The sequence below is a fragment of the Piliocolobus tephrosceles genome, chromosome 7 (assembly GCF_002776525.5).
Source record: "Piliocolobus tephrosceles isolate RC106 chromosome 7, ASM277652v3, whole genome shotgun sequence".
Taxonomy (NCBI): Eukaryota; Metazoa; Chordata; class Mammalia; order Primates; family Cercopithecidae; genus Piliocolobus; species Piliocolobus tephrosceles.
The window spans coordinates 18,307,173-18,334,025 of NC_045440.1; the positions used below are offsets into that span (position 1 = coordinate 18,307,173).

Genomic DNA, 26,853 nt, shown 5'->3' on the forward strand with positions numbered 1-26,853 from the left:
ACAACTGGGCCTTCTTAAAGGTGTAAGCTACTTTAATAATATCCCCTTGAATTTGGTTCCCTCCCCATAAGAACTTTCCTGTCACTTACCACACTGCTGTTTCTGCCACCCATTCATCATCCCGTGAGCTCTCTGCCTTCTTTATAAGGCCACTAATAAAGGCTAATTCCATTTCCTATTTTTGTGGAATTCTCCTTTTCATACTCTTCCATATATAGGCTACATTTATGATCTTTAACCTACCTCTGATCTATAATTTTAAAAAGTGTCCTGACTTACTTTATAGTGTTAGGTGTTGACTGTTTTTTTTTTTTTTTTTTTTTTTTTTTTTTTTTGAGACAGGATCCCGCTCTGTTTCCCAGGCTGGCATGCAGTCACAGGATCATGGCCCAGTGCAGCCTCTACTTCCCAGGCTCAAGTGATTCTCCTGCCTCAGCCCTTTGAGAAGCTGAGACTACAGGAACTCACCCCTATGCCTGGCTAATTTTTCAATTTTTTGTAGAGAAGGAGTTTCGCCATGCTGCCCAGGCTGGTCTCGAATTCCTGGGCTCAAGTGATCCTCTTGCCTCGGCCTCCCCAAGTGCTGGGATTACAGGCATGAGCCACTGTGCCCAGCCTGGGTTTACCCTTGTGAAGAATTGTTTTAAAAGTCTCAAATTTTATCCATTGGCTTCCCTTTATCCACATCTTTGCATATTGTTCAAACAACGTTAGCTGGCAAGGCAGGAATCAGTTTCTCCGAAAAAAAATTGTTCCCGTTGTTTAAATGCGTTCATTTCTGTAACAAGCCCAGTCTTTATTATAGACCCTGCCCCAGGTGAATGTCAGAGTCAGCAGGCTGTCATTGCCAGAGCTCCGCATCCGCCCCACCCCACTCCCACCTGTATAAGGCATCCCAATGGTCGTTCACTCGCTCTGCATGTGGACTTACAGTTTATATATTTTGACAAACAATTTTTTAATTTCACCTTTGGGTTCCTTCAAAATCTGAGAAAGATGTCATCCTGACCGAAGATGATTATAATGCATCTGTTTTGGAAATCAGGTGAGTCTAGTTAATGCTAACCCCCTAAAAACATGTCTGTAAGTCAGGTATCTATCGTGTGCATGATCAAGATTCATTGGAAGCTTCAGCTTGAATGTGCTCTGGTGATTCAGGGTTTGTGCTGGAGCCAGCAGACTCCTACAGAGCAGTGCAAAAATCAGAGCCAGGTGTCATTCCAGATAAAGTCTGAAAACCCCAATCTGATATCCAGGCATCCCAAAGCCTGTCTCTGTGGGTCTCTCCATCTTGCTTCTACCTCTATCTCTGCCATTATTTCCCACCCAGCCTGTGAACATCCCACCTCGTTGTACCGGAACACAGAATGTATACTAACTTGCAGCATTAATCATTTTTTATACTGTCATACCCTGTTTGTCCAAATAGATGGGGAGCTACTTAGGTGGGTGCCATGTCTCCCACCTCTCTGAAATCCCATCACCCAATCAGTGTTTCAAAAAAGTAGCAAAGTGTGATAATATTTATAGTATTTGCTCTATTTGCCCACATACTCTTGTGCTATAAAATGACATCTAGTTTATCAGGTCTGAATTAGGCAATAATGTATTTATTAGCAAGTATGAACAATGTCTCATTACACTCCTCCTATTAGGAAATCTACAATTGGGAGGGATTTCAAGGCAGTTTCTTTTCACTTCTTCCCATGAAATCATGGGTCTAATCAATTATTTTTTCTGTCTGTCTTCTACTTTTGTTTCTAAGAGTCTAAGAAGTTCAGAAAAGGTAGGAACACACAGGGAGGTCAGGAGAATGTCCATAACTCCAACAGAAGAGAAATGGGCTCTTCCTCTTTCTGAATGACAATGAAAATAGAAGATGCTTTTCACTGAGGGTAAAGCCCTTTTAGCAGCTGTAGATTTAGCCACAGAAAAATCGCTCACTTTATTAAAGAAAAATGCAAAAAACAAACAAACAAACAAAAACTCTTCAAGCTGGCACTTGGCAGCAGGACAACGCTGAGAACATTTTCTCAACTCAGCTGGGATACCCCGGGAAGGAACATGTTGAGGAACAGAGGGTAACACTCTTCCAATCCTTTGGGACTACGCCAGAGAAAATCAGGCAACAGATAAACGAGGCTTGTCAGTTGCCCCACTGGTTTCAGGGGCACATTGCTCACTACCGCCTCCACGCAATGAGTCACCCCTTGCAGAACCCGTCACAGCTCAAGTTTAATCAGCCTCACAGCAGCGGGAAGGTGCATCACTCTGTCTTCCCATAAAAGTTGGGCCACTGCAGCACCAAGGCATAGAGGGAGAGCTACGGGTTACACAGGTGAGAAGAGTATCAGGGACAGTGTCCATGGGAGGGGAGGAAAGATTCCCAGGAAGAGGTAAGTGAAGCCCACTGAGCCGTGTGCTCAGCCATGGTGATCTGGTCCCAGGGAAAGAGGTGGTTACTGAGGCGTCATGAATTCGGGGACCACTTTCTGCAGCTACTCCTCATGGTCAGGCTCGTCATCACTGTCCTCCCCCAGGGGAAATTCCTTCATGGGCTTCTGGGTTGCATACGTTCGGGTCTCCATGGGGCAGTCCTGACTCAGAATAGCCTGCAGAGAGAGGCAAGAAGAGAAGCCACCGCACATCTTTTTTTTTTTTTTTTTTTCCCACCAGTCTCCCCATTCTGTTCTCCCACTAGTTCATACAAGTCTGGCATTGCTAAGTACTCAAGAAACATGCACAGGACCCCCTGCCTGTATATGCACCAGCCTCCCCAGGTACCCAGTATATCAACCCTTGTCAGGACAAGTATCTCATATGCTTTTAACTGAATCTAACGGTGGTAGTGGAAGTTACAGCAGGAAGACAAACGGAATCAACACCATTCCCTATCACACCTTCCTGTCTTCTTCTTCTTTTTTTTTTTTTTTTTTGAGGCGGAGTCTTGCTCTGTCGCGGACTGGAGTGCAGTGTCAGGATCTCAGCTCACTGCAAGCTCCGCCTCCCGGGTTTAGGCCATTCTCCTGCCTCAGCCTCCCGAGTAGCTGAGACTACAGGCGCCCGCCACCTCGCCCAGCTAGTTTTTGTATTTTTAGTAGAGACGGGGTTTCACCGTGTTAGCCAGGATGGTCTCGATCTCCTGACCTCGTGATCCGCCCGTCTCGGCCTCCCAAAGTGCTGGGATTACAGGCTTGAGCCACCGCGCCCGGCCCCTGTCTTCTTTTGTTCCCTTAAGCAGCCTCTGTCGCCATCCCAAACCCATCAGGCCCTCAGGATGTCTGTGCTGCAGTAAGAGGAAAGTGCTTTATTAAAGAAAATCCTATGGTATGGATCTCTTCCCTGGGATTTTTGTACTTTTAAAAAGGTGACCGGCCGGGCGCGGTGGCTCAAGCCTGTAATCCCAGCACTTTGGGAGGCCGAGATGGGCGGATCACGGGGTCAGGAGATCGAAACCATCCTGGCTAATACAGTGAAACCCCGTCTCTACTAAAAATACAAAAAAAAACTAGCCGGGCGTGTTGGCGGGCGCCTGTAGTCCCAGCTACTCGGGAGGCTGAGGCAGGAGAATGGCGTAAACCCGGGAGGCGGAGCTTGCAGTGAGCTGAGATCCGGCCACCGCACTCCAGCCCGGGCGACAGAGTAAGACTCCTTCCCAAAAAAACAAAAAAAAAAAAAAAAAAGGTGACCTGCTGACCAACATGGAGAAACTCCATCTCTACTAAAAATACAAAAAATTAGCCAGACATGGTGGTGCATGCCTGTAATCCCAGCTACTTGGGAGGCCGAAGCAGGAGAATTGCTAGAACCTGGGAGGCGGCGATTGTGGTGAGCCGAAATCATGCCATTACACTCCAACCTGGGCAACAAGAGTGAAACTCCGTCTCAAAAAAAAAAAAAAAGAAAGAAAAAAGACCTGATGAGGATAATGGTGCACTAGAGTGAGTGAGTGGATGAATGGATGTGCCAATGGAATTCTGTCCACTTATGAGGGAGATAACATGGTAATTCACATCTTGCTAGTAACTAGCAAGTTTGGAACAGTAACTACAGGATGTCTTTGATGGTCTTCTGCCCCCATTTCCCTTCTCTACTGAAGACCCTTCCTGATAGCCCCCGAAAGAGAGGAAGTGGTTACTTAGAGAAGGGAAATTCAGGAAGTGCACAAAAGAAATACGAAGATGAAAGGGGATTGGGAAACATGGCAAAGCATATCAGTATTCCTCAAAGAGAATATCAGTAGAGGAATAGAGGGAGGAAATAACAGCCCAGGATGAAAGGGAATGAGAGAGATGATGGAAAGAAACAGAAGCGAATTTTTTTTTTTCCTTTTTAGCAGTCGGCGCTCCTTACAAGCTTCTCCTCCTTGGCTGGGGGGCTCCGCAGGTAGTAGCAGAGTGGAGCATAGACGATGTTGACGACCCCAATGATGACCATGAGCCAGGGGAAACCGATGGCCTGTACAATGGCACCCCCGGTGGATGGACCTGGGAGGGATACATCAAAGTCATAAGTGCCTGTGGAGCCTCCATACGGAGCGTCCTACACGTAAGACGCTATGCTAGGGGCAGTGGGTGACCCAGAGGATGTCTCAGGGTCAAAGATCTCCAGAACCCTAGGAGAACAGCTTCCTGGCTGCACTTCCAGCTGGAAAACAGTAGATAGGGGAACGTGAGACACCAGGTCCTGCCAACATACCTACAGCAAAGCCCATGCAAAAAGCCACATCAGCGATGGCGTAGACACTCCCATACACCGAGGTGTGGCGTAGATCCACCAGGTGCCCCATGATGGGCATCATAGAGGAATCCACCATGCCTGTGGCCAGAGCAAACAGGACACAGTCAGCACTACCCACAGTCAGTACCATCCCTCCTCTGTTCCTCCATTTAGTCCACTCGCTTTGCCTGTTGTCTTCTCCCTCAGACCAACACCTGTTCCAGGTGGGAATTACGAGCTCATCTCTCCACACCCCTGCCAGCTGCCCTCCTCCTCCTTCTGCCTCTCCACCTACCTCCTCTGACGAGAAAAGGGGGAAGAAAGGCAACAGACCCAAAGCCAACATTCAGGGTCTTCTTGTTTTCTTCGAGGGTACTTCTTACCTATGGCAAGGCCAAGCCCTGCATTGGGGCCAATGAGACCAAAAATATTGCGAGCCAGAGGAACCTGCAAGAGGAAGGAGGAAGAGTCATCAGGACTCCAGAGGGGTCAGGTGGGAGCAAAGTTCAAAGAATTTTCACATGAAATGCGTTTATTCAGAGTGCACTATTGGCCACATACATCATCCTCCTGCACTCTCATACTTCCTCACTGAAAAGAATCCATACCTCCATTTTAAGGATGTGAAAATTTGACCAGCGCCATTGTGTTCATTGCTGTATCCAAAGTTACAGATCTAATGAATGGCAAGATCAAGTTTGGACCTCAGACTTGACTCCATTATGCTCTAATGAGGGTCTTCCTCTGTTGCATGGATACTTTCTCCCCTTCCTCTACCCCCTCCACCTAAACATACACTCCTGGCCTCATTCTTCATGAAATAAAGTTGCCTCTGTTTTCCATTATGGACATCACCGAAACGTTTTATTTAGACTTCTAACTTGGTAACCGTTGGAGAAAGAAGACAGAGAAGAGACCCCAAAAACCAGTTAGCTGTAAGTGAGGGAGAGCAGGTGGTGTGGCTTGAGTGCCGTGTCGGAAAGCTTGTGAGACTCATTCCTGTTGCCCTCCCAATCCCCCAACAAAAACCCTTTCTTCCCTCTTTTGCAGGTTCCTGCCCTCCCTTTCTGGGCACCTGTCATTCAAGCCTGCTACCCCAGGACACTCACCCCTCAAGGGTTTAGCATACTATTTAGATGTTACTGGCTGATAACAATTTTTTGGGTTCATGCCTCAAGAAATGTTTATAATTTATCGATAGTATTGGCTGAGATTCACTATGGGCTCACCACGTGCCAGACACTGTGGTTTATGTGGATTACCTCGACAGCCCTGTGGACTATCAGAACCCTCTCTACACAGATGAGGATGCTGAGCACACAGAGATGAGGCAACCTGCTCAAAGTCACATGCATAGAAAGTGGCAAACCTGCCATGGAACCCGGATCCCATGCTCCTGCTCAGGACCTCCAGCTGGTCTTGAGCACAGTGTACAGTGCCTTGTAGTCCTGTTCTTCTCTCCCTCAAGCCTAGGAGATTTGTGTGTTTCTCATCCCCACTGCAGAGAGGAGGAAATGAAGGCTTAAAGAGCTTGAGGGGGACTCTTGGAAATGGAAAAGTCCTTCTTTCTTTCTTCTTCTATCAAGCCTCTGGTGCCAGAGACTGGAGCATAGGTGACGGTTCCCTGGGGACTTATGAGGATCTCTCAGGATGGGACGAGTAAATGAAGTCACAAAATGCACCATTTTGTCCAGAAATGGACAGCAACATATATCACTTCATATACCCCACATACAGCCTCAGACCTCTGGCTCCAGCTGCCCTACAGCACTCTCCCTCTCCTTTCCCACTTCCTCTCAATGGAAAGCCACTGCAGCTGGTGGCATCTCCCCCAGTGCTAAATTCCTGCCTACTCAGAAACACTCTTTCTGACACTCCTTGCCAAGCCAACTCTGCTCATTTTAAAGGAAAGTAGTCTTTAAATGTCTGGGTCTCTCTCTCTCTCTCTCTCCTTCCCCTCTCCCAGGTCTTCTTATACTTACACAGAGCAAGCTGGTCCCTACTGCCAGCATCCCGATTAGGGAACACAGCCACCTGGAAGAAAAGGGCCATCATCAAACACCGATAGGGGAGAGCTCCCCTCCAGCTGTACCCCATCACCACCAAGCTGACCTGTTCCACCAGCCCTAATCCCAGCGACCCCTTAGGACCTGAGGACGGCACCCCACATGACCAGTTTGTACCCAGGTGAGCTCTCTCCCTGCCCTTTCCTTGTCCCCCCCGGTTCCACGCCTTTTTCTATAGGCAGACGAGGTGCCATGGGACACACTCTTCCTTCCCTTACAGGAGGAATCAGCTGACTCAGAAGGCACTTGCTCCTTAGCATCCCTCAAACTTAACTCTTGCTGTTGCCCAGCTCAGACCGCCTCCAACCTGTCCATATTTTATTTGGTCCTTGAGGTCCGTCTCAAAAACCACAGAAAGTACCAAACTTCTTTCCTTCTCTGATGTCCTATGGCAGTGCTTCTAAAGTCTTGGTGCTGAACTCCAAAGATAAAGTTAAAGCTGTCCTTATTATGGTGGAGGGACAGAATCTAGACTCATACCTCTTGGCCCCCAACCCTTCCTCCTCAGTGGCCTCTGGGGTGCCTCTGTAGAACTCCATAGGGTTCCATGGAACATAATTTGAAAACCACTTTCCCAAAGGACTGCATTTTTAATAGCTGTTCTCTGATGTGGTTATTTTATCTCTTCACCTGGACAGCAAATGGATGGAAAGTAAGGGGTGCCCCTCATGTATCCACTGCCTCTTCTATACCAATCAGCTCAGAGCTCAGGACTATCCATTCTCCATACCACCCTCACCACCCACCACCCACCCATCCTCCCAGTGGGAAGTTTTTATCAGTGTGTACTTGTCCTAAACTTTCAACCGTGGGGACGCTGTTCATCATTCCAAGATCAGGGACAGGCGCTCTCCCATCTTACATTTCTATTGTTCGTCCCAGATCCCCAGGCTACATACCGACCCATCTTGTTGGCCAACACACCAAAGAGGTTGGTGCCAATGAGGTAGGACACGCTGGCAGGCAGGAAAGCTAGACCTGTGGAAGGACACAGATTCTTACCTTAGGACTTGCCCAATTTATTCTAAAATGCCTTGTCTCCTATGAGACAGTGAAGTCCAACCCTGTAACTTTCCAAGATCCCCAAACCACTTTGTTTTATGATGTGGGGATCTTTGTGCAAACCCACAGTAGCTGCCATAGGACCCCCACACCTCTCCTTTCTTCAGGAGCAGGGTTTTGTTTAGCCTCAATCCCTATTTATTTATTTATTTATTTATTTATTTATTTACTTATTTTAGGACAGGGTCTCACTCTGTCACCCAGGCTGGAGTGCAGTGGTATAATCTCAGCCCACTGTAGCCTCGACGTCCTGGGCTCAAGTGATCCTCCAAGCTCAGCCTCCCAAGTGGCTGGGACTACAGGTGAACACCATCACACTTTTTTTTTTTTTTTTTTTTTTTTTTCCGATGGAGTCTCATCATGTTTCCCAGGCTGGTCATGAACTCCTGCCTGTCTCGGCCTCCCGAAGTGCTGGGATTACAGATGTGAGCCACCGCACCTGGCCTAGTCTCAGTACACTTAATGTGCTTCCAGCTCCCCACTTAGATTCCTAATGAATGGCCCTGATGAGCCATTCTCATGTATAAAATACCCTTGATTATCAGCATGAGAGTATGAGCTTCAGAGGTGGCATGTTTGGGTGCCACATACCCATACATAATTCCTGGGAAGTTAATTTCTGCCTTGCTATTCACCTGCCCTTCTATTGCTCTGAGAGGGATCTTGGATTAATTACTAAACCTTTCTGAGCCTTGGTTTCCATATCTGGAAAAAGCAAAGCTACAATTATATCATACCAGGTTACACTGCGGAGCAAATTAGGTAATGCGTGTAAAAATATTTTATACATTGAAGTCCTGAGCACATGGCTTTTTGTGACAGTAGAGGGAAGTGTTCTGGAAACGTGGGCTTTGGAGACACACAAAGCTCAAAATTTTGCATTCAAATCATGGCTTGACGACTTGTTAGTTCTGTGACCTTGGACAATTTACTCACCCTCTCTGAGTCTCATCCATCCATCCATTCATTCATTTTAATAAACTTTTACCATGTGTCAGGTACTCTGGGGTCTGGAAATACAGCAGTGAATAAGACAAACAAAATTCTAGCTTGCAGCTAGCTTATACTCCAGGGGAGGGAGACATACAATAAACAAGTAAACAAATATACATGAAAGAGAATTTTGAAAAGTGTTATGTGCAGGAAATTGAGTGTGGTGATATGGCAGAGCGACTCAGAAGGCCTACCTGGGTTTTCAGGGTTGGGGAAGGCTTCTCCGGGGAAGCGACATTCAAGCTGAGACCTTAATAACCAAAAGAGAGCATTTCAAGCAGAAAATAACAAGCACCTAATGCAAATTAAAAGGTCTTAAAGAAATCATTTAGTTTGCTCTGTAAGTAGAAAGGATATCTCTGTGGCTGAAACATAAGAGGAAAGTGGAGGGTGAGAAAATGAAGGTCCTAGAAATGAATCTGGAATTTATTCCAAGGGCAGTGGAAGCTTTGAAAGGAAATAACATAATTGGATTTATATTTTCTAAAATCCCTTAGAAGAATGGGTTCATGGGACAAGAGTGGAAGGCAGACTATTTGCAGAATCTAAGAGAAAAGTGATAGTGCCTCAGATTAGAAGTCATGGAGGAGAGAAGTGAATAAAATGGGAGGTTTTGGAGGTAGAGTTGGTGACATTTTCTGTTCCATTGGGTACAGATGTAGCAGGAGTGATGAGGGGAAATGAGAAATCAGGGATAACCTAGCTTTTTGTCTTAATCAATTGGGTAGCTGGAGATAGAGAAGACTGGTGGAAAAGCAAGAGCACGGGGGGAACATGAGAGGTTTGAAGTGACTGTTAGATATCCAAGTGGAGCTGTCAGGCGGTAAGATACACAAATCTGGAGCTCCAAGGAGAGAGAAATTTGAGACATTGCTTTACACATGGTTCTTAAAGTCACGCGAATGTATGGGATTGCCTATGAAAGAATAAATAAAGAATAGAGATCCAAGGACTGAGCCTCGGGGGACTCCTATCTTTAAACGTTAGCAAAGAAGGCAGAGATAGCACAGGTGATGAGGAGTAGCCAATGAAGTAGGTGAGGGGAGATGGAATGGATAAGAGGAGTCTGGCCTTTGATCAGGGCTGGAATGCTCCAACCATAATTAGAGAGAAGGCTGTGAAGGCGTGAAGTACCTCCTAGGTACTAATGCTGCAGACTTTCACGTCCTCTCCCAAGTATTAGAGCAAGTTGTATCTCCAAAGAGGATCTCAGGAAGCTCTACACTGCATCCTTAGGCACCAAGGCTATGAACCCAGGGAGTCTTGCCCCTGGTTTCCCTCCCAATTTAGGTATACAGCTCTCAACATGGGCAGTTACGTGGGACCCGTTGCCCACCACCCTTGCCAGGGCCACGAGTTTGTAAATGGCTAGGAGGATTGCTCTGCCATTGTGTAAGACACTCTGCTCCCCCAATTTCTACCCAGCTTACCCACCCCACGCAATACAATCTCCAAGCCTTGGCTCCTTGGCCAGGGCCTTAGAACTGATGACCCTGTACTTTAACAACCGAACTGCAACAACATGAAAGCGAATTGAGTAAATATAAAGGGATGGCCCAAATGCATTCAATCTGTAGCGGCAACTGCTTTGCTAGCAGAAGAAAGCAGAAAAATAACTTTTGGAGGAAACCTCGTTGTGAGCACACCTCACCAGTTCAGAATCTTTTTTTTTTTTTTTTTGAGACGGAGTCTCACTCTGTCGCCCAGGCTGGAGTGCAGTGGCGTGATCTCGGCTCACTACAAGCTCCGCCTCCCGGGTTCACGCCATTCTCCTGCCTCAGCCTCCCGAGTAGCTGGGACTACAGGCGCCCGCCATCTCGCCCGGCTAGTTTTTTGTATTTTTAGTAGAGACGGGGTTTCACCGTGTAGACCAGGATGGTCTCGATCTCCTGACCTCGTGATCCACCCGTCTCGGCCTCCCAAAGTGCTGGGATTACAGGCTTGAGCCACCGCGCCCGGCTCGAAAATCTTAAAGTATGGGGCTATTCTGTTTTTAAAAAGATGATTTAACATTAACCACTGAAAATTCCCTTAACCCAGCAGATTTCCTAACAGGGGATTTAAATCTTAATTACCATAGAAAGGTCCTACCAGACTTAGGAGGTACTCCCCTCAGGATAGGAGGATAGATGGTTCCTCCCTGGCGACTGAGGGAAAAAAACATAACGGGTATTCAGTAATTGATAAGGAAACTCTTGTAGAAGCAGTTAGGAAAATTGCCTAATAATGGGTCTGCTCAAACGTTCGAACTGTTTGCACTCAGCCACGCCTTAAAGTACTTACAAAACCAGCAAGCCCATTTTTTTCTCCTTGCTCTCCTTCTTGTAGGAAAAAGGCACATAGGATAAACAGGATCCATCTCTCGTCTTTCATACCCAAAAGGACTTAATCCAGGGCAACAAAAAGTTTAAGATCGATAATTAGGGCATATTCCTACAAAGGAAAAGAAGGACAAAGGCCCTAGTGGGCAAAAACTATCTTAATCCTGACTCAAAAGGTTACCTACACCCTCTCTGAAATGAATTTACATAAGACCTGTTGTTTATGGGAATGCATCTTGATGGGGGACTGGGTTGCCCAGCCCAGTGCTGGAACTCATCCCTGAGTGCAAAGCCAATGTTAGGCACGCTGGTAAAGGACCACTAGAATCCGGCAACCCAGACCCCTTTCTCTGTGTTCAAGAAAGGTTTGAAAACAGGTGCAGGACTGCTACATGGGTGAGAGGAACTAATCCGACCAGCAGAGGTCTATGGGCGGTTACGCACCCTGGAAAGGAATAAGCATTAGGACCACAGAGGATGCTCTAGGACTAATGCTCATTGGAAAATGACTAGGGGTGCTGGCATCCCTGTGTTCTTTTCTCAGATGGGAAACGTTTCCCCTCAAGGCAAAAATGCCCCTAAGATGTATTCTGGAGAGATATAATGTTACTGCAGGATCAGACACTAACCCCAAATGAGAGAAGTGCCACCGTAATTGCAGCCTGAGAGTTTGGCAATCTCTGGTATCTCAGTCAGGTCAACGATAAGATGACAACAGAGGAATGAGAACCATTCCTCACAGGCCAGCAGGCAGTTCCCAGTGTAGACCCTCACTGGGACGCAGAATCAGAACATGAAGATTGGTGTTGCAGACATTTGCTAACTTGCACGCTAGAAGGACTAAGTAAAACTAGGAAGAAGTCTATAAATTATTCAATGATGTCCACTATAACACAGGGAAAGGGAGAAAATCCTACTGCCTTTCTGGAGAGACTAAGGGAGGCATTGAGGAAGCATACCTCTCTGTCACCTGACTCTGTTGAAGGCCAACAAGTCTTAAAGGATGAGTTTGATAAACTCAGTCAGCTGCAGACATTAGAAACAAACTTCAAAAGTCCACCTTAGGCCCGGAGCAAAACTTAGAAACCCTACTGTACTTGGCAACCTCGGTTTTTTATAATAGAGATCAAGAGGAGCAGGCGGAACGGGACAAACGGGATAAAAAGAAGGCCACCGCTTTAGTCATGGCCCTCAGGCAAGCTGACTTTGGAGTTTCTGGAAAAGGGAAAAGCTGGGCAAATCGAATGCCTAATAGGGCTTGCTTCCAGCGCTGTCTACAAGGACACTTTAAAAAAAGATTGTCCAAATAGAAATAAGCCACACCCTCGTCCATGCCCCTTCTGTCAAGGTAATCACTGGGAAGGCCCACTGCCCCAGGGGACAAAGGTCCTCTGAGTCAGAAGCCACTAACCAGGTGATCGAGCAGCAGGACTGAGGGTGCCCGGGGCAAGCACCAGCCCATGCCATCACCTCACAGAGCCCTGGGTATGCTTGACCACTGAGGGCCAGGAGGTTAACTGTCTGCTGGACACTGGCGAAGCCTTCTAGTCTTACTTTCCTGTCCCGGACAACTGTCCTTCAGATCTGTCACTATCCAAGAGGTCCTAGGACAGGCAGTCACTGGCTACTTGTCTCAGCCACTGAGTTGTGACTGGAGAACTTTACTCTTTCACATGCCTTTCTAATTATGCCTGAAAGCCCCACTCCTTTGTTAGGGAGAGATATTCTAGCACAAACAGGGGCCATTATACACCTGAACATAGGAGAAGGAACACCCGTTTGTTGTCCCCTACTTGAGGAAGGAATTAATCCTGAAGTCTGGGCAACAGGACAATATGGACGAGTGAAGAATGCGAAAGTTAAACTAAAGGATTCTGCCTCCTTTCCCTACCAAAGGCAATACCCACTTAGACCCGAGGCCCAGCAAGGACTCCAAAAGATTGTTAAGGACCTAAAAGCCCAAGGCCTAGTAAATCCATGCAATAAGGCCGGGCGCGGTGGCTCAAGCCTGTAATCCCAGCACTTTGGGAGGCCGAGACGGGCGGATCACGAGGTCAGGAGATCGACACCATCCTGGCTAACACGGTGAAACCCCGTCTCTACTAAAAAATACAAAAAGCTAGCCGGGTGAGGTGGCGGGCGTCTGTAGTCCCAGCTACTCGGGAGGCTGAGGCAGGAGAATGGCGTAAACCTGGGAGGCGGAGCTTGCAGTGAGCTGAGATCCAGCCACTGCACTCCAGCCCGGGGACAGAGCGAGACTCCGTCTCAAAAAAAAAAAAAAAAATCCATGCATGCAATAGCCCCCACAACACTCCAATTTTAGGAGTACAGAAAGTCAACAGACAGTGGAGGTTAGTGCAAGATCTCAGGATTACCAATGAGGCTGTTGTCCCTCCATACCCAGCTGTACCTAACCCTTATACTCTGCTTTCCCAAATACCAGAGGAAGCAGAGTGGTTAACAGTCCTGGACCTTAAGGAAACCTTTTTCTACATCCCTGTACATCCTGATTCTCAATTCTTGTTTGCCTTTGAAGACCCTCTGTACCCATACTTGCCTGGCAAGCCTATTTAATACCACCCTCATTGGGCTTGATGAAACCTTGGTCAAAATCCTACTAACTGTTGGATATGCCTCCCCGCGCACTTTAGGCCATACATTTCAATCCCTGTATCTTTAACCTCCTTGTTAAATTTGTCTCTTCCAGAATCGAAGCTGTAAAACTACAAATCGTTCTTCAAATGGAGCCCCAGATGCAGTCCGTGACTAAGATCTACCGCGGACCCCTGGACCGGCCTGCTAGCCCATGCTCCGATGCTGATGACATCAAAAGCATCCCTTCTGAGAAAATCTCAACTGCATGACCCCTACTACGCCCCAATTCAGCAGAAAGCAGTTAGAGCGGTCATTGGTCAACCCCCCCAATAGCACTTGGGTTTTTCCATTCAAATAGGGGACTGAGAGACAGGACTTGCTAGATTTCCTAGGCTGGCTAAGAATTTCTAAGCCTAGCTGGAGAAGGTGACTGCACCCACCTTTAAACACGGGGCTTGTAACTCAGCTCACACCCGACCAATCAGATAGTAAAGAGAGCTCACTAAAATACCAATTAGGCTAAAAGGAGGAGATAAAGAAATAATCAAATCATCTATCACCTGAGAGTACAGGGGGAGGGACAATGATCGGGATACAAACCCAGGCATTCCAGCTATCAGTGGCAACCCCCTTTGGGTCCCCTCCCATTATACGGGAGCTCTGTTTTCACTCTGTGAAATCTTACAACTGCCAAAAAAAAGAAAAAAAGAGATCTCTGAAATACGGGGATAATCATAATTTCTACTGGCCATAACAGACAGGCCAGTTGTGAGGTTTAAACGAAATAGTGCATATCAAGCATTTTGCATAGTGCCTGTCGCAGAGTAAGGGCCCTACAAGCACTGGTCTTGGTTATTATCATCATAACTGGTGAGTGACAGTGTCAGGACTTGAGTCCAGGCCTTCACACTCTAACTCCAGGTGTTTCCACTACACCATGTCCCCAGTGTGGTAGCACAGATGGCTCTGGTATAAGGGACTGCTTGAGATCAGCAGAGTGAGTTTCTCTGGGTCTCGCCAGCCCTTTTAATCCCTCTCTGTACCTAGAGAAAACAATGCAGCCTAACAAAAAATACCATGTCAATTACAATTAAATTAAAAGTCAACAATCGACCAGTTATTGGCTGACAACTTGTTTGCTTTTAATATTCTCTTCTATGGAGTAGAAGTAAGCACACCTTAGTGTATTTGTGTAGGCTATCTGGACAGGTGGCAATCTGTTGCAAACTGTACCCGTTTGTTTATATTTAATTGCTTAAAAAAATTAAAACTACTCAATTGTTTATCTAGTATGTGGAAGTAAGCACCTCTAGGAAGCCTACAGCCTCCTGGATATAGCTCCTTGACATCATTTTAAATGATATGAAATGTCTTGAATTAGATTTTTCTCAATCCATGTTGCTTGTTCTTTAGGATCTGATTATAGCTTACATTTTAGCAGTATTTTGTGCAAAATAGGTGCTCCAGAATATGTATCTATGGATACACATCTGTTTTTAACAGTGAATCTTTAAGGGATGAGGGATTACATTGTGTGACTACCAAAATGGTTTAAACTAAAATAATTATTAAAATTGTACAAATAATTTGTTATTTACTGATAGTATCCTGTATTCCACACACTGGGATAATCCATTTAGGATCCCAGATCAAAATGACCCTAAAGAATATCTACATTTTCACAAATTAAAAAACTGGAGTTAATCTGTTTTATTTTTGCTGCTGTAACATATTACCACAGATTGGCTAATTCAAAAAGAAAAAAGATGTATTTGGATTACAGTACTGGAAGCTGGGAAGGGCCAGGGCATGGCACCAGCATCTGCTTGGCCATCTGGTGAGGGACCTCTTGTTGGGTCATCATATGGCTGAAGGGTATCACATGGAGAAAGGGCATTTGAGAGAGAAAGGAAAAGTGGGCCAAACTCCCCACTTTTGTAACTCACTCACTCCTATGATCATTGTTTTTATCTACTTATAAAGGTGGTGCCCCTAGGGTTTCATCGCCTACTAAAGGTTCCACCTCTCAACACTGTTGCATTGGGGATTAAGTTTCCAACACACATATTTTGGAGAACATAGCATTCTACCCCTGGCCTCCAAAATCCATGCCCTTCTCACAATGCAAAATGCATTCATTCCATCCCAATAGTTTAAGAAGTCTTAAGTGGTTCCAGTATAAACTCAAAAGTCCAAAATCGAGAGTCTTGTCTAAATTAGATATGGGTGAGATTCAAGGTACGATTAATCCTGAGGCAAATTCCCTCCAGCTGTGAGCCTGTGAAATCAAAACAAATTATACTTGGCCCTTTGTATTTGCAGGTTTCACATCCCTGGATTCAACCAACCGCAGATCAAAAATGTTGAGGAAAAAAATTAAAAATAACAATACAACGATAAGAATAATACAAACAAGAAAAAATACAGTATACCAATTATTTACATGGCATGAAAGAGATGATTATAGTACATGGAAGGATGTGTGTAGATTATATGCAAATACAATGCCATTTTATGTAAGGGACTTGAACATCCTTGGAGTTTGGTAGCCATTAGGAGTCCTGGAACCAGTCACTTATGGATACCAAGGGATAATTTATCTACTTTCAAAAACAATGGTGGGACAAGGATAGAACAGACATTCCCATTTCAAAAGCAAGCAACAGGGAAGAAAAAAGGGGTAACAGGTCCCATGAAAGTCCAAAACCCAATATGGAAAACAATATTAAGTCTTAAAGCTGGAGAATAATCGCCTTTGACTCCATGTCCAAAATCCTGGGCACACTGGTGTGGAGGTTGGACCCCCAAGGCATCAGGCAGCCCCACCCCTATGGTCTTTCTGGACTCAGTCCACCCAGCAGCAATCAGGGGTTGGAGTCTTGTGCTTGCAGGCCACCATGCTGGTGCCCCTACCATTCTGTGATCTTGGAAGTGGCTGCCCATGACTTCTTTTGAAATTTAGGTGGAAGATGTCGTGCACCCATAGCTCTTGCATTCTGTGCAAGTGCAAAATTTGCACCACATAGACACCACCAAGGCTTACCACTTGCAACCTCCAGAGTGGGAGGCCAGGCCACTTCTGGGCCCACTTGAGCCATGGCTGGCACAGTTGAGGGGCACTGCACTGAAACACAGAGAGCAGAGTCCCGAGGTCGTCCTGGGCAGTGAGCCCATGAAGGATGCCCCAGGCTTATTCCCAAACCATTCTGCCCACCTAGATCTCTGGGCCAGTAATAGGAGGAACAGTTCCAAAGATCTCTAAAATGCCTTTGGGGTCTTTCTCCCACAGTCTTAATAAATGGTACCTGGTTCCCTTTTATCCATACTAATCGCTTTAGGTTGCTTGGCCACACTCTTGGTATGCTCTCCTAAAGACGCCTTTTCCTTCTTTCCAAGACCAGGCAGCAAATTTTCCAAGTCTTTCTGTTTTGCTTCTCTTTTAATCATAAATTTCACCTTTAAGTCATTTATTTGCTCTCACATGTCACTATATATGCAGTTAAAACAGCCACACGCAGCCTGAAGCTTTGCTGCTTAGATATTCCTTCTGCCAGATATCCTAGTTTATTGCCTCTAAGTTCTTTGTTCCATAAAGTCCTAAGCTGTGAGTTTTTTGTAACTGTATAACAAGGATGGCCTTTACTCTAGTGTCTGATACCTTGTTCCTCATTTCTATCTGAGACCTTGTCAGAGTGACCTTTACTGTCCACATTTCTGTCAACCTTCTGGTCACAACCTTTTAACCAATGTCTAAAAAGATTCAGTCTTTCTCTATAGCTCTCCTCTTCTTCTGAGCCCTCACCAGAATCACCCTTAATGCTTTAATCACAGCAGTACAGGCTCTTTCTAGCCTGCTTCTCCAAATTATTCCAGCCTCTACCAACTTCCCAGTTCCAAAGCTGCTTCCATATTTTCCAGCATTTGTTATAGCAGCAGCCCTGTTTCTCAGTACCCATTTTCTGTCTTAGTCCATTTTATGCCTCTATAATATAACAGAATACCAGAGAGTGTGATTTATAAAGAAAAGAGATTTTTGGCTCAGCGTTCTGGAGACCGAGACATTCAGGGTCAAGCCTCCAGCATCTGTTTGGCCATCTGGGGAGTGCCTGGTTGCTGGATAACAACATGGTCAAAGGGGATCACATGTAGAGAGAGCACCCACAAGAGAGAGGTGAAGGGGGCTGAACTTCCTTTTTATTATAACAAACTCAATCCCATGATAATGGCCTTCACCCATTCATGAGGGTGCTCCCATGACCTCATCATCTCTCAAAGTTCCCACCTCTCAAGACTGTTGCATTGGGAATTCAGTTTCCAACATACAAATTTTGGGGGACACATTCAGACCACATCAGAGGTCAAAGAGGTTAAATAACTTATCCAAGGTCACAGTCAGGAAGTGACATGGTCAGGATTCAAACTCAGGTGGATCTGGGCTCTTTCCTCTCCTTAGTGAAGCTACCTAGCATACGGTGGGCCACACAGCAAGCACTCAGAGGCAGACTACACATTACTTTCAAAAGCATGGACTCCTTTGTTCCTCCCAACACCCTCGAGGGGTGCTCTTCACGTACTGCAGCAATTTTCTAGGTGTGATCACCGACCAGCTATATCAACATCACCTGGAAACTTACTAGGGATGAAAACTTGTTTTGACTGAATTGCCCACTGTCTCCCAGCAATCAGAGTTTTAACAAGCTCTCTAGGTGATTCTGATGTAGTTGTTGGACAACCTTTGATGTCAGACTTTACGGACCACGTAGCATTGAGGAAGCTGTAAAAGATGGTGGTAACTGACTGACTGGTAGCTGAGTAATTGGTAACTGGCAACTGAGGCTGGTGCCTAGGCTGCTGGGGAGGAGCTACTCTGTGTTGCAGCTGCTCACCAGTATCCAGAGCCTGAGAGGTCAGAGCCTTAGGGCAGGGGATGCATTATCTGCACTGAACACCGACTAACTCAATTAATTGTCATGGTCAAAAGCACTTGCAACCCATAAAAATTCAATTTGGCACTAGGAGTACAGCTGGGAGTCTTGCTTAGAATTATCCCCCTCAAAATTAGATTTAATGCTTTTTATTGCATGCTGAACTATATCAGGTTCTTATCAGCTTCCCTTCTGGCCCTGTAAGCCTCTCCTCCTGGCAGTGATGGAGCAGTTTGCACGTAGCCTTCCCCATCCTCTTTCCTCAGCGTTCCTGGGAAGGGCTAGAGCCTCCTCCCCAAGCTCCTCTCTAAATCTCTGCATGAATGAAGGCAGCTGGAACCCTCTCTCCTGGGCCCATAGCTTTTCCTAAGTGAGTGCTACATGAGCACCTTTTCACAGGTAAAAAAAAAAAAAAAAAAAAAAGATAACCAAATGATAGTCTTGAGGATGAGGAGCTAAAGGGAGAAAAATATGGATGGTAATGGTGCACATGAATATTGTATATGGAACAAAGCATTTTCACTTCGTATGTCATTTATTCATCCTGTTTCCCTTGAACTAGATAGTATTTTGATGCTAATTTTATGCTTATTTTGATGCTCAATGAGAAAAGTGATGCTCAGAGAGTTTAAAGTATTTGCACAAGTTTTCATAGAAAATCAAAGGAGCTGAAACCAAAACCTGAATCTTTGGACAGAAATCATTAATCATTCTACTGCAGTTAGGTATGTGACCTCTCCATAGCCCCTTTCATCCTCTCCCACCCTCCCCTTTCTCAGACTGCTTCTCTGAGGGACTGCACACCCTCTTGGGCTTGACTCATGGGTGTGGACATGGGAGGTCATTCTACAAAGGAAGCACGTTGTCCCCGTGTGACACTGAGCAAAAGGACTCATGGCACCCACCGCCTCCTGCCAGGCCCTGAGTGGGGGCTGAGGGCACTTACCCAGCTGCCACTTGGGGGAGCACATGGTCTGCATCATCCAGATGGGCAGTGTGGGCTCCAGGATAGCCACTCCCATGTTGGCAAAGCAGATGGACCCTGGGGAGACCGTTTTGTGAGCAGCCGTGGCTGCCTGAAGCCCAGACACTCCCCGCCCAATGGGAGGTCATCGCCAGCTTACCTGCAGCCACCAGGATGTAAGGGTCTTTGAGAAGCATAAAGAGTGGAGTCCCCTTGGCACTCTGAGAACATGGATGACAAAAAATGTCCATTTGTACAGTGCATACATCTCTCCTATTTTCACAGAATCTGAGAAGATGCAATTAGGGGCTTAGAGACCATCTACAGCAGCTCCTTTACTGCAGAGACCAGGAATCCCAGTGCAGGGAGAGAAAATGACTTGACTGATACTACAGAAGGAGTTGGAGGCAGGGCCCCTCCTGTGTGCAAGGTAGGCACTGTAGTAGTCACAGATAGAGGAGCAACATATTCCACCCGTGATTCCTGCCTTCACGTGACCATCAACGAGGTCAGAGTGAATTGGTAGCAAGGTCACGGTTGGACATAGGTGTCCGGACTCCTGGTTTCCACTAGATCTCCCTGGTACTAATGTTTGTCCTGGGAGAACCACAGGCAGAGCACTGAACCCCAAAAGCAAGCACAGAAGCCGTAACTCAGAAAGCCTCTCAAGCTTTCTGAATTCATTCTGATCATTTTGAGCCACACTGGACTAAGGTAGAAGAAGCAGAGTTAAAATGCAGCCTAAACATGCAGGACCCACTCTCATCAGGACACACTCTCATCTAAACTTGGTCACCCCACCCTCCTTCCATGTATCCCAGCAGTCCCTCAGCCATCGTTACTGCCTTTGCCTGAACTACATGTCCTTCGCTTCTCCATAGTTCCAAGTTCTACCCACTCTTTAAAGTCAAGCTTAAATGGCTCCTTCTTTTCCAGAGTGCTCCCTGACTCAGTAGCTGGGGCTTCTCTCTCTTTCAAACATCCTGAACACTGTGTCCTAATCCTTCATGGTGTTTACTACATTCTGTCTTGTAACAGATTTGATCATTTTGGTATGATAACCCTCTCTGCACACACACAATAGTGGATTGAGAAATTTAGAGATTCTAAAACTAAAAAGATCATTCTCTCACCCCATTATTATTCAAAGTAAAGAAATTGATGTAAATCATTACAATATACATTTAAAAGTCCAATAAACCCTTTGACCCAACAGTCCCACGTCTAGGAATTGACTCTAAAGATTAATGCTAACATTATAAAAATGCACACATGTAAATTACAGCACTATTTGTAACTACAAAATACTGAAGACTACCTAAACGCAGGAGATGGAATAAAATATGGTGCACACACAATTGTGTACCATTGTGTACACATACACAATTGTGTATGTGTGTGTGTATCACACAGGTGTAAAATAATGAGGAAAGAGTCTATGAATTAGTAGAGTAATTTTCAGGACATATTATTGAGAAAAAAAGGAGAATGCAAAAAAGAATACACAGTGTGCTGCCTTTCATGTAAGAGAAAAGGGAAAAATAAGAAAACACATAAGCTATTTATTTTGAGGAAAAAACACAAAGACACAGGAAAGACAAACCGGAAAGCATTAAGATTGGTTACCTACGAGTGGTAGGGGTGGGGGAGGGGAAGGGTTAGACAGACTGGAGGGATTGACATTTTCTGAGTATACCTTTCTGAATAATTTTGACTTTTGGGTGGTAATGTTTTATATATTCAAAAAATAAAACTATTTTAGGGTTTTGGGATGAATTGCACCCCACCTTGGTCAAATTGGTATGTTGAAGTCCTAACCCCTAATACGACTGTGTTTGGAGACAGCATCTTTAGGGAGGTAATTAAGGTTAAATGAGGTCATGAGAGTGGGGGCTCTAATCTGAAAAACTTGTCCTTATAAAAAGAGGAAGGGACATCAGGGCTCTCTTTCTTTGTGCATACACACTGAGTAAAGGTCATGTGAAGACACCTGAGAAGGTGACTGTCTGCAAGCTGGGAAGAGAGGCCTCACCAGAAACCAACCCTCAATAGTATCTTGACCGCGGACGTTCAGCCTCCAGAGTCATGAGAAAATAAATACGTGTTGTTTAAGTTACCCAATCTGTAGTATTTTGTTCTGGTAGCTTGAACAGATTAATATAATTAGCCAAAATGGAGAAAAAAAAACTAAAACTAAATGCCAAAAAAAAAAAAAAACCCACAAATGGATGCAAATGAATTTCAAATGCATTATGCATTATATAATCACACTAAAGGTGGAAAAAAGAACCAATGCAAGTACGGTAATTTCTAGATATAGTATTTGGCTGTGTTCACTAAGTCTAAGGGAGAAAGAACTGAAAAAATCTTGAATATTTCTTGGTAGGTTTCTTTTTGTAATAGCATGGGTAAGTATACAATTATATAAACTTAGGTAAATGTTTTTGTCTATTTGTATAATAGGTATTTACCTATTTGTATAATAGGGGGAGACAAATTTCTTACTTTGAAAGAAGGAGAATACTTGTATGGAATGGGGCAAGCAGGGAAAAATCCCACGGAGTTGGGCTGGAAGTGGAGGTCTCAGAACGAACTCGTGTGTGCGTATTAGCTCTGTCATTAAGACGGCAGGGAAACAAAGTGACCCCAATGGCAAAGAGCACATCGAGTCCCCATAGTTTGGTTTCTTCTTCTTCTTTTTCTTTTTTTTTTTTTTTTTGAGACAGCGTCTTGCTCTGTCACCCAGGCTGGAGTGCAGTGCTGTGATCTTGGCTCACTGCAAGCTCCTCCTCCCGGGTTCTCACCATTCTCCTGCCTCAGCCTCTCAAGTAGCAGGGACTACAGGCATCCACCACCACGCCTGGCTCATTTTAAAAATATTTTTAGTAGAGACGGTGTTTCACTGTGTTAGCCAGGATGGTCTTGATCTCCTGACCTCATGATCTGCCTGCCTCGGCCTCCCAAAGTGCTGGGATTACAGGGGTGAGCCACTGTGCCTGGCCCCATAGTTTGGTTTCTAAACACCATCCATACTAATAAGAACCTGGGCTCCTTGGCGAAATGATTTCAGGGCTGAGGCAGGGAAAGTACAAGATGAACGTAGGACATATTTTTGTATCAAAAAGTAAAACATTACTCAAAAAACAATGCAGGTATGTTAAAATGACACAGCAACCAGTTAATGGGCTTTGACTTGTCAAATCTAAGACAATTTAAGCATCAAAACAATTAAGGACTGGAGGCCAGGAGTTCGAGGCCAGGAGTTCAAGGCCAGTCTGGGCAACACAGGGAGACTCCATCACTATAAAAAGTTAAAAATAAGCTGGGTGTGGTGGCATGCCTATGTAGTCTCAGCTACTCAAGAGGCTGAGGCAAGAGGGTCACTTGAACCCAAGAGTTGGAGGCTATAGTGAGCCATGATCACACCTCTACACTCCAGCCTCAGTCACAGAAAGAGGCCCTGTCTCCAAAAAAAAAAAAATTAAATAAGTAAATAAATAAGGAGAGTGATGAGCTACAAAAATAGGACTCCATGATTCTACACGGATAATAATCAGATAAATTATTTTTTAAAGTTTTTTCTGAACACAATCACATGTACATAAAATTATCATATATCTATTTAGGTATTAATATTTATAAATATATATGTATAAAGGCAATAAGAAAGGAATGTCTATTCTTTTTTTGTTTTTTTAAGGGTTTTTTTGAGACAGAGTCTTACTGTGTCACCCAGGCTGGAGTGCAGTGGCTTACTGCAACCTCCGCCTCCCAGGTTCAAGGGATTCTCCTGCCTTAGCCTCCTGAGTAGCTGGGATTACAGGTGAGCACCACCATGCCCAGCTAATTTTTTTTTTGTACTTTTAGTAGAGACAGGGTTTTGCCATGTTGGCCGGGCTGGTCTCAAACTCCTGGTCTCTAGTGATCCGCCTGCCTTGGAGGAATGGCTATTCCTTACAGCAAAGTGCCACCTGATGATTTGGACGAATGGTAAACTAGAAAAACCAGTATTTTGTAAACATTATAGTAAAGGCTGGGTCAGTCAAGAATCATTAATGGATAACAAATATAGGCAGAAAGGAAATTTAAGGAGGAGTAGGAGATTTATATGACTTAACAATGTCTCCCACAAGTTATTTATTAGTTACAAGGTGAAGAAGTGATAACTACACAAGACACCCAGACGACACCTTGACCCAGTGATCAAAATGCACATCACCACTGAGAGATGATGGGCATTAAATACCTCCAGCCATGACACTCAGAAGGCCACGGTATCATGAAGAAACATCAGACAAACCAAATTTAGGAATACCCTATAGATAATTGTAGTCTTCACAAATGTCAATGTCATGAAAGATAAAGGCTGAGAACTTTTCCAGATTAAAAGAGGCTAGAGAGGTGTGATGCACAAATGTCTTATGCAATCCTGGACTGGACCGTGAACTAGAGAAAAAAAACTTCCATGGAAGACATTACCGGGATAATTGACACAATCAGAGTCGGCACTGCAAATCAGACTAAAGTATTCTATCCATGTTAAATTTCCTGAATTTGATAGCTCTATTGTCATTACATAAGGAAATAAGCCTGTTCTTAGGGAAAATGCTCTAAAGTATCCAGGGGTAAGGGAATGATACAATCAATCTACTGTCAACTGGCTCAAAAAATTAGTAATAATAATAATGTGTATTTGTTAGAAAGAGAGAGAATGGGCCGGGTGCAGTGGCTCATGCCTATCATCTCAGCCCTTTGGGAGGCCTAGGTGGGTGGATCACTTGAGGTCAGGAATTCAAGACCAGCCTAGCCAACACGGTGAAACCCCGCCTCTACTAAAAATACAAAAATTAGCTGAGTGTGGTGGCGAATGCTTGTAATCCCAGCTACTTGGGAGGTTGAGGCAGGAGAATCACTTGAACCCAGGAGGCGTAGGTTGCAGTGAGCCCAGATTGTGCCACTGTACTACAGTCTGGGTGACAGAGCAAGATTCTGTCTCAGAAAAGTAGATATTTGTGGGTGCCTCACTTTCCTGCAATCTCAAGCTGGATTTACTTGCTGAGTAATTCACCATGGCTGCACAGCGAATCACCTGGATGAATGTCCCTGTGCTTTGGTCAGGGCTGGAGGGGTACTGGGCCCAAGCATATTCCAGGCCTGGGAGCCTGTGCAGAGGGTATTTGGTGCTCCTTGCCCTGAGGAGTCCTGGATGGGTGGTGGTTATGACCTCCCTCCCATGGACCCAGACACCCTACTCCTAAAGCCAGTTTGTAAAGAGCAGCAGCATCTCAGCAGACTGCGGGAGGCTCCTAGTCGCTCTGGGGGAATTGGCACTCTAAAAGTATTGATTATGTCATAGTTTCAAATTCTTTCAGATGTTTCTCTGTTTACCCTCGATTTCATTATCTGTAGAGTGAGGCTAAAAATTGTACTTATTTCATGGAATGTGTTAAGATGCAGCATAGATGGCGCACTAAGCAGAACTCCTGGTGCATGAAAAGCCCTGAAGAATGATGAGGTGTTAGTGTCACGACTTCTGGAATACCTTGACGAATAGTGGAATGCAAAGTCAAGGCCTTTAGATCAGACTTTTTTACACTTGATGCACTTTCTTACTTTTTTTCCTTCGTGGTGGGATATGGATGTTCCAGAGCCATTTTTGGCTTAGAGTCAAATAAGTACCAACTCTGATACTTATTGACTGTGACAGAATGACAGTTAGGGATGTTCACAGAGGATACCTTTTATTGGAGAAGAGGCTGTCTAGGTAGCCCCCACAGCCTTCATCTCTGAGATGATGTTACAGCTCCGGATACTCAGTCCCCAATGTCATTATCTCCTAGCTATAATTATATGTGTGTGTGTGTATATATATATATGGAAATCTCCAGGTACACATGAATATATATGTATACACACTCCATATATATGTGGAGTGTGTATACATATAAATATACTCCATATCTATATTCATATATAGCTGAAGATCTCCATATATAATGTATAATATATACATATATATCATATATATATGTGTATATATATATATTTTTGTTGTTGTTGTTGTTGTTGTTGAGACAGAGTCTCGCTCCGTCTCCCGGGCTGGAGTGCAGTGGCCAGATCTCAGCTCACTGCAAGCTCCACCTCCCGGGTTTATGCTATTCTCCTGCCTCAGCCTCCGGAGTAGCTGGGACTACAGGCGCCCGCCACCTCGCCCGGCTAGTGTTTTGTATTTTTTAGTAGAGACGGGGTTTCACCGGGTTAGCCAGGATGGTCTCGATCTCCTGACCTCATGATCCGCCCGTCTCGGCCTCCCAAAGTGCTGGGATTACAGGCTTGAGCCACCGCGCCCGGCCTTATAGTATATATTTTATATACACATTATAAAAGCCTTGTGAAAAATCAAAGAAGCCATACAGAATATAAATATATATATTTATATTATATATTATAAATATATTATATTATAAAAATTATAAATATATATTATATATATTATAAATATATTACATATAAATATATAAATATATATTTATATGTAATATATATAAATATATATATTTATATTCTGTATGGCTTCTTTGATTCTTCACAAGGCTTTTCAACCATCTTTGTCCAACATCAAGCCAAATACTTCACTATCCCCCACACTACCTGAAATGTAGCCCTATCCTGGAATCCAAACACAGTTCTCACTTTCCCTGACTCTATTCCTCTTTACTTTTCTTCTGATGACTTGACAGGCATGCCTGGGTTTCTGCATTCAGCCATCCTGTATATCTGTTACCAATGGAGCTTTGTGTCTGCTTACCTCAGGAGAGACTTTGGAAGGCTGTAGGATGCAAAGCTGGAGTGCTAAGAAAGAAAGAAGGCGAGACAGTTCAGAGAGTCTACTGATTAGGTGGGGGTTCCAATAGCAGCTGTAGTGCTACCACCCTATTATGTACAGATTTAACTCCCTGAGTTTCTTCTCTCTTTTCTACAATAGGGCAGTCCTTGATTCATCAAAACATGTCCACACCACCCATTCTTAGTCAAGACTGACACCACAACATAACACATTTCCAACCTGACCTGGGCTGTCTCCTGCTGGAGGCTCTGATGGTGACTTACCTCCATCCAGTAGTGCCAGGAAGGCCAGGATGAGGAAAGGTGCAGACTTCCCAACAAACTCATACATTACACTTCCAAAGGGAGCTCCCACTGGAGAG

The 26,853-nt window shown here is 44.8% G+C and overlaps 1 protein-coding gene across 4 annotated transcripts in view; it reads right to left on the reverse strand.

The window, feature by feature from the left end:
* Window positions 1–1,590: 1,590 nt before the first annotated feature.
* The window catches only part of SLC18A1 (solute carrier family 18 member A1), a 36,497-nt gene continuing 11,234 nt past the window's right edge, over window positions 1,591–26,853 (reverse strand). For 2 of the 4 annotated variants that reach the window (XM_023216852.1, XM_023216854.1), the window contains 10 exons: window positions 26,756–26,845; window positions 26,454–26,497; window positions 19,806–19,866; window positions 19,628–19,723; window positions 7,685–7,763; window positions 6,702–6,753; window positions 5,103–5,166; window positions 4,699–4,818; window positions 4,354–4,487; window positions 1,591–2,612 (listed from right to left, as the gene is read on the reverse strand). In XM_023216852.1, the coding sequence (XP_023072620.1) occupies window positions 2,499–2,612; window positions 4,354–4,487; window positions 4,699–4,818; window positions 5,103–5,166; window positions 6,702–6,753; window positions 7,685–7,763; window positions 19,628–19,723; window positions 19,806–19,866; window positions 26,454–26,497; window positions 26,756–26,845 (854 nt within the window). In that variant the 3' untranslated portion in view covers window positions 1,591–2,498. The remainder of the gene's footprint in view (window positions 2,613–4,353; window positions 4,488–4,698; window positions 4,819–5,102; window positions 5,167–6,701; window positions 6,754–7,684; window positions 7,764–19,627; window positions 19,724–19,805; window positions 19,867–26,453; window positions 26,498–26,755; window positions 26,846–26,853) is intronic. The other 2 variants (XM_023216856.1, XM_023216855.2) reach the window with 2 other exon arrangements.